The following is a 13,768-nucleotide window of genomic DNA, read 5'->3' as shown; positions in this document are numbered from 1 at the left end:
GATTTCAGGCGAATGACATTTCCCTTTTTGGAAAGTGGACCAAAAATAATAAAAATGCTGAATATAGCATACATCAGCGGGTTGGCTTACAAATTCACAATAGATGTAACAACATATTTGAATTAATTAATAGGTTGTACGCTTCGTTTTAAAAGTGTGAATAATTTGTGATTATTTGCTTTGATTTTTGTAAAGCTTCAGCTCGGCCAAATTTTTGAGTCACTCTTCGGAAACGTAATGCTTGCTGCCGGTTTCTTGCAAGACCTGGTTCCGTGAACTTTGTGTTCCTAGTACATTTTTCTGTTTTCCAATGATTATTAGTGCAAGTGCAACTTTATCTCGAAATTCAGTTGCACATTTCTGTCAGTTACTTGCTTGCAGCTAGCACGAGAATCGACAATTTCCATGCTTGAGAGGAGCTTGAATACAGTCTTGTGGCATTTTTTACTCATTTTTGTGAAATTGAAGCATTATATGCCTTTTGATCTGACATCTCTGAAGTATTTTGCGGCATGATATTCAAAAGTTGTGGATGATTTTTTGGTTGCTCCTTTTCTTGAGCTGGTTGCTACCATTTCTGGAATTCCTTTAGTGACGAAAAGCAATTGCCATTCCATTTTCCTACAGTAACATTTCTGTTATTGTCTATGCATAATATTTCACCTTTCTGGACCTTTCCTTTCACTAAGGTCGTTGGATTGAATTTTGTGTTAATCGTCAATGTAGCAACAAGATCAGTTGAGTGTTCATTCAATGGGCGAAGGCAACGCTTGTGCAGTAATTGTAGACGTACAGATTGAGCTCGACATTTAAGATTGGACGCATCAACTCCATCAGTACATGGAAGGACACTTCATGATTTGCCGGAGCAATCTCGTTTCCAGCATACAATTCCACATACCACGTATACCCTTCCACAACTCAAAGTTTGAATAGCTTGAGACATATTTATGACGTTTCTCCGGAATATACACGCTAAAACACAGTATCGCTCTAAACGGCACCATAGTTTCATCTGTGAACACATTCTCACTAGGATAATACATTGCGCGAAATTTATCGTTAATAGATCACCCAGTGGTGAAATTTTGATCAATTTGTTTGTGCCAGAATTGTCTAAAAAAGAACCTCAAACCTGTTACCGGGCAAAGCCTTACTTACGTCATTTTTTAATAGTACAGTCTATGACCAAAAAATGGTTTCGGAGTGTAGGTGTTCGATCCAGACCAATCAAAGACACGAATCCAAAAAATTGTTGTGTTCTGCTGTGTTTATATTTTTCGTTGACAGTACAGTCAGTAATTGTTTGCTCAGCGTAACGATTCTGGTGACATTCATATTTCCTGTTACAGCATGTCAAGTAACTAGGGAGACGTTTCTGGGAGGTACATTTGTTGATTACTCAACAGCTAGTAAATTTATTTTCCTCGACCCGCCTGAATCAGACTCGTTGGCAATACGATTAGAACTCTCAGGAGACTATTCAGAATCATTACCGTCAGTTACTTCCCCTCACTCTCATTGAATTAACTTTCCTCGTTCAAAAAACATGCAATTGTCACAAACTCACAAGAAAACAAGCTCAATTTTTCACGGACACACGACTTCAAACACATGCAATCCTTAGCGACTTTGTTGCGCGAGCTACCGCATGCATGTGTAACGCATGTAGTTGACCGCAGGACAGACTATTTCAGTCGATTGTCGCATTGTCTGTCAACGAATTTCGGAACCATAAGTGCACAACCTCTCCAGAAGGCCAGGGCAGCGATATATCCACTTCAATTCAAAGTAGCAGTGTATTCGAATTATACACACGGACCAGAGTATCCATATGAATTTGGTAAACATGGAGGACAATGGGTCAGTTTATTTGACATAAATCTCTTAGTTGTTATTGATATCACTTATCTGAATTTAAGCTGCATCTGATCTATGCTTACATAGTTTGAAAGTAATGGATACTGTCTCTGGGAAATGCGTCATGCTAATTACTATCTGCTTTTTTAACTAGATGTATTTTGTGTTTAGTTTTATTAGATTTGAGTGTTATGGCATTCAGTCTCACCACAACCACGTACCTATTTACATTTTGAATGGACTCTTAAACTAATTGCTGAAAATAATATTCGGAGAAAGCATTGAGTAAAATTTCGGACAATGTTTTATTCTTACCACAGACTTCAAACATGAATTGTAGCCAATGTATCAGGTGCAGATTGAAATCACCAGAAACTAGAATTAGAAGTGTCTGGTACCTATTCAAAATAATGCAAATTTTTTTAAACTTTCAGCAAATATTTCAGTTGAATCTGGGGGTCGGTTAACGGAAACTGTTAATTTATTTCCGTTATCAAGTATGACATTTAATAACTCGCGGTAACTACCTAATTCAATTTCATTACAAAATAAAATACTTCGAATAGCAACAAACACGCTACCACCAACTGTATTTAATCTATCCTTTCTGAACGCCTTTAGGTCCTTTGTAAAAATGTTGGCTGAACATTTCTCTGGCTTTGCCCAGCTTTCAATACCTGTAGCGATTTGACCATAAGTACTTTCTATTAGAAGTTGCTCTGGTTCTTTCCCAATACAGCTGCATCTCTTTACAACTGTAATACCGATGGGTCCTAGGCCTACCTTCGTCCTGTGTTTGTCCTGCCCCCTTAAGGCTGAATGAAGCCCCTTCTGTACTTTCCCGTAGACCGTTTAACCAAAAAAACTGCCATTCTTTCTCCACACAGCCCCTGCTACCTGTGTATCTGTCTTCTGTGTGTAATCCACCACAAACGTATTAAGCAGAACTCGAAGCACCAATACCCTGTGGCGCAAATCAAAGAATATGCAGGCAAGCACCAATACCCTGTGGCGCAAATCAAAGAATATGCAGGCTACATGGTCACAGAACAGTCTGAGCCTCTGATTCAAACTTCCTGCTCTCGACTCTGTACCATAGGAGGCTCTCCATAAATTAAGGCACACGTTAAGGGGTGGGAGGGGGTCAACAGTGTGACTTGGGCGTGGGAGGAGGGGGGGGGGCAAGGGAGGAGGAGTCATAAGATTCGCGACATTAGAGTATTGCAGCTCCAAACTTCAACTGTATCAGTATCATTAAATTTGATTTGTATCACTTTTGGGCATGTGGCGCCGCGCGTTTTCACAGTCGCTATACTTGCGGTGTCGCGCGTCGGCTGCCATTGACATAAGCCGAAAGGCCAATATCGCGTTTGAGGCGTTGACAAACACCGCCTTCGCACCCCATTTCGTTTCCGTCGTATTGTTTGTCTCTTAGTCGACACTTGACTTTGGATGAGTGATGGACGATAATTTTTGAAAATGAGAAAAAAAATTGATTTAGGCGTTCTTTACCGCAAACTATATTAAGTATACCTGTACAGTGCAGCTTACGCTGATAAAAATAAAATATACAAGACGAAGTTAACACCTAACGGCACCTTATAGCGAAGATTTAACAGTAATGGCAGCGTTGAAAATGTAGTTGATTGAAAAATCAAAGATTTGCAAATAAAATTAACTAAAATGAAAACTACACGTATAAACTTTCATACAAAAATTCCTTCGTCCTCAAAACTACCGAAACAACTCATGCCACAGACGTACATAGATTCCTAAATTACCTACTTCCGAAAAGTTAATAACAACTCGAGAAGGTTTTATAAAACCCGTGTTTGTTTATACTTGCGATTGTGGTCCTGACAAAAATTTACGATACGATCGAGTTATTGTTTCAGCTGTACAACATTGTAAAGATTTTGACGTGCATGCTATTTTCATTGTCACAAGTGCTCCAGGAAGAAGTACATTTAACAGAGTATAGCGACGATCGGCACCCCTTAGTCGCGAACTTAGTGATGTGTTAAAACACTCAAGTGGAAGACACCAGAACGACAGGCAAGACGTGATTACATTGTAATATACAACAAAGAAGATAGACAGAACACACACAGAAAATCGTACGATGACGGAATAACTCTAGAGATCGTGATAGTCTAGGACCTGTGCCTGGATATGCGCCTTTGTGGTGGTCTACTTATTTCACTATCCAGACATGTCGCACATATTGATTCAATGCCTCATCTCGGCAGTATTTCCCCATCCTTTTCAGTCTGCGGAGGCTATAACACAGTTTGGGCGTATCGTATACAGGGTGTTACAAAAAGGTACGGCCAAACTTTCAGGAAACATTCCTCACACACAACTAAAGAAAAGATGTTATGTGGACATGTGTCCGGAAACGCTTAATTTCCATATTAGAGCTCATTTTAGTTACGTCAGTACGTTCTTCCACCTACGCTCAATGGAGCACGTTATCATGATTTCATACGGGATACTCTACCTGTGCTGCTAGAACATGTGCCTTTACAAGTACGATACAACATGTGGTTCATGCACGATGGAGCTCCTGCACATTTCAGTCGAAGTGTTCGTACGCTTCTCAACGACAGATTCGGTGACCGATAGATTGGTAGAGGCGGACCAATTCCATGGCCTCCACGCTCTCCTGACCTCAACCCTCTTGACTTTCATTTATGGGGGCATTTGAAAGCTCTTGTCTAGGCAACCCCGGTACCAAATGTAGAGACTCTTCGTGCTCGTATTGTGGACGGCTGTGATACAAGACGCCATTCTCCAGGGCTGCATCAGCGCATCAGGGATTCCATGCGACGGAGGGTGGATGCATGTATCCTCGCTAACGGAGGACATTTTGAACATTTCCTGTAACAAAGTGTTTGAAGTCACGCTGGTACGTTCTGTTGCTGTGTGTTTCCATTCCATGAATAATGTGATTTCAAGAGAAGTAATAAAATGAGCTCTAACATGAAAAGCAAGCGTTTCCGGACACATGTCCACATAACATATTTTCTTTCTTTGTGTGTGAGGAATGTTTCCTGAAAGTTTGGCCGTACCTTTTTATAACACCGTGTGTATTTCACACCGTGTGTACGGTCCGCCCCCGGTAGCTGAGTGGTCAGCGCGACAGAATGTCAGTTGTAACTGGGTCGGAGATGTTCTCCGCTCAGGGACTGGGCGTTGTGTTGTCCTAATCATCATTATTTCACCCCCATCGACGCGCAAGTCGCCGAAGTGTCGTCAAATCGAAAGACTTGCATCCGGCGAACGATCTACCCGACGGGATGCTCTAGTCACATGACATTTATTTATTTACCGTGCGTACGTACCAAAGAGTGGGTGGTATAAGCGATCTAAGCAACATCAATAGATTAGTTCGATGCGGGTTTTAAAAAAACTGTTCTAAGTGACCGATACTTTAATAAGAAACGCTTGATTGTCACATTTTGGAATCTGAGCGTATGTGGTGGCGCCTGGTGCTAGGCTGTACCGCATAGCCCATTCGTTCTCCACTTTGCAGCGCGCCAGGCGGTACGCGCCATCCGATCCGCACGGCATGTGACGTTCGGTTAAACCTTTCTCCGTACATTGTCATCAGTGGTAGTTAACCTGAGTGGGCGACAGATGATAGGGATTTTAAAAATATTTTCATTTAAGTTTCTATATAGTGCCATGCAATGTACATTTGAGCAGGTCAGAATTAAAAAACATATATATTTTTTTTGTCCTTCGGCAACTAGAAACGTAAACCGAGCTGTGTGAAGATCATTGGTGTGCGAAGCCCACGGAGTGCGACTTAACGACAGACATCAGAGCTTAAATGTCGCGTCAGTTTTGCCCCTGCCTTCCTCTGCAGTTTGTAGATTCTCTGGTGTAATTACTCTCATTTATTTATTTACTTGTATTAAATATTTAACTTTACGTATCCCTTTATTAATCGCTAACCTTTTTCTTTTCAGGGAAGAACCTGTACAACAATGAGCATGTGGCCATCAAAATGGTATGTGACAAACTACTTTAATTTTCTGATATTTGGGTTCCAAATCTGAAGTTAATTAGTTAACGGAACTGTGTTTTTGCAGACAAAGTATACCGGGGTTCTTTCTGGAAGCAGAAACAGTACTCTGCGTCCTGTGTTAATTCGAATTGTGAAACTGTTAGCAATCCATTAATCGACAGCTCTTTAAATTAATTTCGTATTTTCATCTGGACAAACTCACTTTTGCTGGAAGTTGTTGATGTTGGCCAAATTTTTGTAATCATTTGTTTGAAATATCCGTTACCAGTCGTTAAGGGACATAAATGTGCATAAATTTTGCCATCGATCAGAAATGACTTATTCTCATTCTGTGTATTATTTTTCCATTTTTCGGTAGATTATCGCACAGTAGAACATATTTCGGCAAGAACAGCGCAGTAAATATATTAGAGTAGTTGCAGTATATTCTTTTCCCTTTCATGGGTGAAAAGCTCACATATTGAGTTTCTTACATAAAAGCGTTTAACATTTTTAATTGTATAAGAATAAGGCAAATCACTATTCGCACCATGAATTTCACTTATTCCATTCTGCTTTAAAAGGCTCCATTTTCCGGTAAGATTAGCGTTCAGTATGACTATCAATAAAGGGGAATGACAAACATTCCAGTGTCACGGAGTGAATTTAAAACAGTTGTGGGTTTTTTGTTGCAATTGTGTCTGCCACTGAACGTATTTGTCCTAGTTCCGAAAGCAAACCACGAATGTAGTTTGTACAAATTTACTTTGAATAAGTTAGAGGCTGTACAAACTGATTAATTGCACTTTTTTCAAATCAGAAACATGGAAAAAGACGAAGCGAAGCAGGAGCTTTTCAGCTAGTTCATTTATAAAATTGACAAAAATAAATATATACAGTAACATGAGAGTAAAATGTTTCATTTCCGTTGCTTCGAGCCGTCTCCTGTGGATATAGTTCTAATTTATTTATATTAACGGATAGTATTGGCCACTCAGGAACACAATTTGAAATGGGGTCAATCTGCGGTACGATGTCCTCTGTGAACATTGCATTGTTGTGTGGATCATCTAGTGTAGACTAACCTCAAACACTAACACACCTGATGACTATGATTTTCCACAAGGCTTGAAGACGGAAAGAAACGCTTTTCCATTGATCGGATCGGAATCTCTCTCTCTCTCTCTCTCTCTCTCTCTCTGATGGATGCTTCACGTCCAAAGATTTCTTGTGAACTTCGAACGGGGTCGCAATTTAGTCAGAAAATAGCTCAGAGACCGTCACTCTATATTGTACTACGTCGCATCTACATTTTAGTGCTTGAATGGAATCTCGGGCACCCATAACGAGGTTAAAATGGTTTAAAGTTTATTATTGGTGTCTGGAAAGCCTGTTAAAATTTATTTAATGTCGCAGCAACATTTTTTTCTCCAACTGTCTAGTATCGCCAGCTTTTGAGGTGCTGATGGCTATGTGGAAGGGTATGTATAAAATGGTTAGGCACTTGAAAATATAGTTGAAAGTTACTGGGAGTCCTTATGTTGTTCAAACGGTCAATATCTCACAATCTTCACATGTAAGGGGTGTAAGTTGTGTGAGAATAAAGTGTAAAAATATAATCTGTTGCTTTACTTTGTGAAATTGTCTTTAATGCCTATAATACACAAAATGTTGTTCCACGTGTTTTCTCGCATTGACACCATTGCACTGTCAGTTCGGGAACTGATCGAGAAGCCCGATAAGCTCACGGAAGGCTAGCAACATCTCCTTTATCTAGGGTTATCTTTGTCTTTGACGTTTGAAATGCTTATCGCGATCGTGCAAACATTGCACTGGTAGCAGTATTATAACAGCCTGGCACAAATTTCATAAGAAGGAACTACAGGAATCCACTTCTTTATGTGGAATTTGTCTTATAATTTCAGCGTGAAATCCTCCGCTGTCCTTTCATGGCGCGGAGAAGCTGTTTTTAATGTTTGCTCCAGGAAAGTACTTAGCGGCTGATGAAAGAAGAAAAGGCTTACACTTCAAGGGAACGTATGGGAAAACACCTCGCATGTTCATATGTTCACGCTATGTAAGTCGAAAAACGGTAGGACAGTACGACGAAAGGAACCATCTGTTGCTTTTTTCATAGACGCTGTCTGGGCATTTATGAGAAGTGCTTCAGGAAAACCCGGGAAAAACGGACTGGTTGGATAAAATAAGAATTATGTCTTAACCGCTCGTCATCTGACTCAACTATATACATAGTTAACATACCCGAAAGTAAGTAACAGTAGTAAGATTGAAAGTGGAAAATGATGCAACTACTGCACGGAGTCGTAACACAGTATAGTCTGTCTCATATTTACAGATGTTAATTTAATTAGCGACTTCCAATCTTTCTTTTACAATCACTTGCTAACAGATTGAGATTTGGATCGATTTAACAGAAGTAAATGACATTGTTTTCATCAAAATTTCTGAGTCTGTGGATGTGTCCTCCATTACTGATATTGTGTTCGCTAATATTGTTAGATGCTATAGAGAGAAAAAATGTCTCTGTACAATTCTTGAAGTCTCTTATCTTTGTGGTTCTTACGCTAAATGTACATTGGCGACAATCAGTTTCGAATGCCGACTCCCTCAATTTTCTCAGTAGTGTTCCTCGAAATGAACTTCGCCGTCCCTCCAGGCGTTTCTATTTGTATTCCCGTAGCGTATGCGTAATACTTGAGTCTTGATCGAATATTGGTTACTACAAATCTCGCAGCTCGCCTCTGAATTGCCACGATGTCTTCAGGTAATCCGACTTGGTGGGGATCCCAAACACTCCATCGGTACTCAAGAATTGATCGCACTGGTGTTCTATACATAATCTCCTTTGCAGATGGACTACACTTTGCTAAAATTCTCCCAGTAAACCGAAGTCAAGTACTCGAATTCCTAACTAGCGTCCTTATAGCCTCTTTCCATTTCATACCGCTTTACAACGTTACGCCCAGGTATTTAAACGACGTGACTCTCAAGCAGCACACTACTAATACAAAGGGTACTTGAGAAGTTTTGCAGCTCGACGCAACAATAAGTCGAGAAGGCCGGTTGCTGCTGTGATATAGGAAAACCTAATACTTCCATTGTAACCGCTGTGCAGGCCTGTGGGCGCAGTCGTTCACCAGCAGGGTTAGTTTGAAATGCTTGCTATGGCATCGTGATCACGAACGAGATTTGGTCAGTTTTTCGGTAAACTTCGCGTGTGATTTAAACTTAGACAAGTGCTTTGACGAAATGACTCTTGCACTCGGTGATGTGTGTCCACATCGTACAACTACTTTCAGGTGGTTCAGAGAATTCCAAAATGAAAATTTCACTCTGGAAGACGCTGAGAGGACGGGAAGGCCACGATCATCAGTTACTGACGAAGACATTGATGCTGTGAGGAAAATGCGAGACGAAGACAGACGAGTGACCTGTAAGCAGATAGAGAATACCTTAGGGCTAAATGCCCCCAGCAATTCGTTCGATTCTGTGTTATCATTTGCAAGTAAAGAAACTTTGTTGTCTCTGGGTGCTGCATAGACTGACGGAAGAGCAGATGACAAGATGTGTGACTTGGTGACGGGAGATCTTAAAGAGGTTTTCTATGGGGCAATCTTAGTACGTGAATAACATTGTGATAGGTGGCGAGACTTGACTGTACTATTATGACGTGCCGACTAATACTCAAAACTAAGTTCGAAGTTTGTGTCACCCGTACCTGTCAGAAAATCCCGATCACTAAAGAAGAAAAGATAAGGTTTTTTTCGCTTCAGATCGAGTTGAATAGTATATCGTGTTATGTACACACAGAAGGCAGTCACAGCTAACTGGTACACTCAGCAGTGCCTGCCCAAAGTCATGAACCTGGGACCGAAGAAAAGGATGGACACTTGCTTCCTCCATCATGACAACGCTCCAGCTCAGCGCGCCAAAGCATGCTCCGAATGTTTGCGGGGTAGAGAGCTGAAATTGCTTGAGCCCTCACCTTACAGTCCAGACCTTGTTTCATGTGACTTTGCACTGTTCCCGTATATGAAAATGAAGCTGAAAGGAGTGTACTTTTCAAATGATGAAGACCTCCTGAGGGTTTGGGACAAAAAGCGTGCCTTACTCCCTACAGAAAATTGGGGGAACTGGTTTAGGGATTGGTTTCGGAGGATGGAGAAGTGTATTCAGCGTGGCGGAAATTACTTCGAAAAAATTGCCAAACTTTCCTAGTACCCTTCGTACAGTACTCGAACGTTACAGTGTTGTTTTTCCTAGACATGTACATTAGCCTACATTTTTCTATATCTAGAGCTAGCTGTCATTCTTCACAGCAACTACAAATTTTGTCTTAGTCATCTGTGAGGCTACACTCACTCACTCCTCTGCCGTAGTATATGGATAGGCGATAATCATTTTCTGATAGAAGTCACGAACATATTGGGGAGACCAGCTTGCAGTCTGTGAGTGCGACGAAGAGAAGTTAACCTCGGAAAGACGATCGCTTCCACCCTCACGCTAGCGAGAATTGCTGCGCCAATTACGTAGCTGTCAGCTCTATTCAAGTTGTCTGCTTCGTGGTATCGCACAGGCTTTGCGTATCTAATTCCGTCGGAGTTGCGCAGCGTCCTGAATTACGGAATATGGGTTGTCACATGCCTTGACCTTATCAGAATACATCTAGCAGTATTCTAATATTCAGTAATATATGAATCTGTGAAGGTAGACATCATTAAGAGTACATCCCTCAGGTTCTGAGTAAACTATAGATATGTTATGGAACTTAAGTATTTAATACTGTTCATTGTATTAATCAAGACCTATTACTGAATTACTCGTGGATTATCACTGTGTAACGAAGTAGTCAATCCGATATGCAGTCGATTGTCTGTACTCGAAGTTGCATCCGAGTGAATGACATCTTAAGCGATTAGGAAGGACGCAGACATTGGCGCTGCTTTGACCGTCGTCGTCATTCCAAGTAGGCAGGCAAAGACGAAAAAGTTCAGTGTGTCCAAGACTGCACTACAAAACCAGCTGGCCGTGATTGAAGACATTGACACCTTCCAGAAACGAGGAAATACCTTTACGAACGAGAACTACCAGAACACAATCTATCCCAGCAAGTACATAGAACAGGAAGTATGTTTGTTGTTCCTGAGAAGACTGACCCTCTGCAGTATAAACCTTTATGGGATCAAAAGCACAAAGAGTAACGGAAGATTTCATGCATTTTCTGAAGGAAACACATTTTGGTTATCAACCACACTTATCATTAAGATTTTAGTGAGACACAGAAGGTGCGGTTTCCAGTCATTGGTATAGCTAGAACTGATATAAAGACTATATTGACAAATGAGACTTTGTCCGAATAAAGGCAAGGCATTTCGTAGTATATCCAGCCACTAACAGTCGGTGTACAGCTTTGTGGCGCAGTCACTTAGAAGAGCATTCGTGTCTTCGTTTCCTTCAGTAATTGTTTTAAAAATTGCCGCTTTCCGTTGAAAGCACTGGGGTGTATCTTCTGTGATTCGTGAATTTATGCTATACTTAAGTGCGTCTATAAAAAAAATAGCGGCTCTTCGTTACGGATGCTCTGATTGCAATTCTCAAATTTGAGAGTTGCGGAAAATCCTTCCTGTTTTAGTCAGCCTTTCCTTCACGAACTGTATCTTGCAAGTGGTCTGTTTGCTATAATAACCCGATTGTTGTCAAATTGTTTCAATCACTTGTTAATCCAGGCTGTCATTTTACCATTCGTCAAACTGTTTTATTCGAATGTTTAAGGGAATTTAATAAATTCGTAGAGATGCATGCCTGCAAACACTTGTCGACCGTGAAAAATTCCCTCTTTTTCAAGCCATTAAAGTTAAGATTTGAGGAAATACGCGAAAGTGAAATGAAGAAAAATCAAGGTTTTGTAGAATGTGTTTCCCAGGATATTAACTACCTGAGCAGGCCGAGATGTTGTATACAGACTGGTGCACTTCCACATTTAGAACATCCAAATAGTAAATCCGCGTTTGATAAACTGTAAATGCGTTTACAACGAAAAGAGATATGCTGTTTGCGGATATATTTGCAGGAAAAGTTACGAACTACGTTCACAGTCCTCGAGCCACATAAGGGGCGGCGTTAACCTCGTGTACCAATATAATTTCCTGCCCCTGTCTTTTTCTTGCTCCAGTCGCTAATGATTTGCAGGAAGAGCTACTGTTATTAAAACTCCGTAAGGGCTCAATGTTCTCTAATTTTATTGTCAGTCTTTCTGTGTGTGAAAGTAATATGTTGCTTGATTCTTCTTGGATATTACGTTCCCGGAACTTCGACATCTAATCTCTTCGTGTTGGACAACCGCTACATTTCGGTGGCTACATCGGTGACGCTATCGCGCGTACAAAATGAACGTGTCGTCACATTTCGCTCTTATTTGGATTTTCTCTATCTCCTTTGTTAAGCCTGTCCGATAGGGATCCAGTTGCAGAGCACTGCCAAAGAACCGATCGATCGAGGTTTTTATAAAACACTTCTTTCTTTAATTACATTTCCTAAGGAAGTTTCCATTGAATCTGTATGGCATGAGCCTTTCATACTGATAGTTCTATGCTGTCATTCCACTTTAAACCGCGTTATACGCATAGTGATGGATCACCATTCTTTATCTATACTTTGTATTTCGATTCGTTATATCGTAATTCTTTACTTTATATTGTTAACGCCAATGCTTACACCAAGCGTCAATCTTCTACAGGTCTTTCAGCGTTAGCTACTGCATCATCCTCCTACAGCCTCGTGGAGCTTCTAACGTTATCCCCACTTTATATATACAGTATCTCTTTAACACATTATTATAGAAAGCTCGAGCACAATTGTCGATTTTCCAAAGTAGAGAACAACGCGCTGATTTAAGTTTGTAAGGAAGGCTGTCAGATCACACAGCTGCTCGAAGAAAACTCATTTGTTCACTAAGCAACAATGCAGAACTGTCTCGAAAGCCTACTCTGTCAAGGAAATCTGCATATATCGGGGCGACGTTGTCTGTTCCTTCATGGACGGATAGTGCGATCACTGTTTACAGATCCTCGTCCATTACTAAAATGTTCAGTGTTTCGACCTTCTCTTGGTCACTCTTGATTTTGGTATCAGTAAGTAGTATGATTACTTGGCGACTATATAGATGACTGTGACGACGTTAAAGAGATATCCTCGTACTGTTATTTTATTCGTTAGCGTGTTGCAGCCAGTTGTGGGTTAGATGTGCCGAGTTAGGTATTCCTTTTCGCCTAACTATTTTTAAAATTTTGCCATTTATTTTGCCTCGCGGCAGTGAGAGGCTAGCTGCAGCTACAAATTGTGAAACCAGCGTCGTCTGTCTACTCCTCCAGCCTCCCATATTCAACAGAGTAAGCTGTTTTACTTTAAGCGATTCATGTCTGTCTTTACATTCCGTAATCTAACATTGAATGGGACGTTTGTAAATCTTAAACGTGGACTTCACGTAATTTAAGTGAGAGCACAAGGTTGTCTTGCCATCGAATGTGAAGCTAGAGCGCCAAAAATTCTCTTATTTTTTAGATATATTATCCCCAGAATTTGACAGCTGACGTAACTCACTCGTGTTTATTTGATGATGGCATTGTGTGTGTGTCTGATACAAAAACATATTTCAAAATAATAGATGCACTACATCTTGGAAGAATCCTGACGGTTTCGTCTGCATGAAGACTATTCCAATTTCCTGTCTCTTCGCCGTAAATAATGAGTGGCTTCTGTATCAGATACATCGTCTGGGTTTGATAAGCTCTTCGCCCCCTCCCCCCCCCCCCCCCCCTCTATGTGGGACTAACATACAACATACTCGCGACGCCTCCACACCTTTCAAGAATTTCT

The 13,768-nt window shown here is 40.7% G+C and overlaps 1 protein-coding gene across 2 annotated transcripts in view; it reads left to right on the top strand.

Annotated features, from left to right (window-relative positions):
- The window catches only part of LOC126198699 (casein kinase I), a 349,981-nt gene that overhangs the window by 158,289 nt on the left and 177,924 nt on the right, over nt 1–13,768 (top strand). For both annotated transcript variants that reach the window (XM_049935199.1, XM_049935200.1), the window contains exon 2: nt 5,835–5,875. In XM_049935199.1, coding sequence (XP_049791156.1) covers nt 5,835–5,875 — 41 coding nt within the window. The remainder of the gene's footprint in view (nt 1–5,834; nt 5,876–13,768) is intronic.

This window comes from Schistocerca nitens, chromosome 8 (genome assembly GCF_023898315.1).
Source record: "Schistocerca nitens isolate TAMUIC-IGC-003100 chromosome 8, iqSchNite1.1, whole genome shotgun sequence".
NCBI classification, from domain to species: Eukaryota; Metazoa; Arthropoda; class Insecta; order Orthoptera; family Acrididae; genus Schistocerca; species Schistocerca nitens.
Note: the sequence above shows the minus strand (reverse complement) of the source record. Positions and strands in the feature narration are given on the sequence as shown.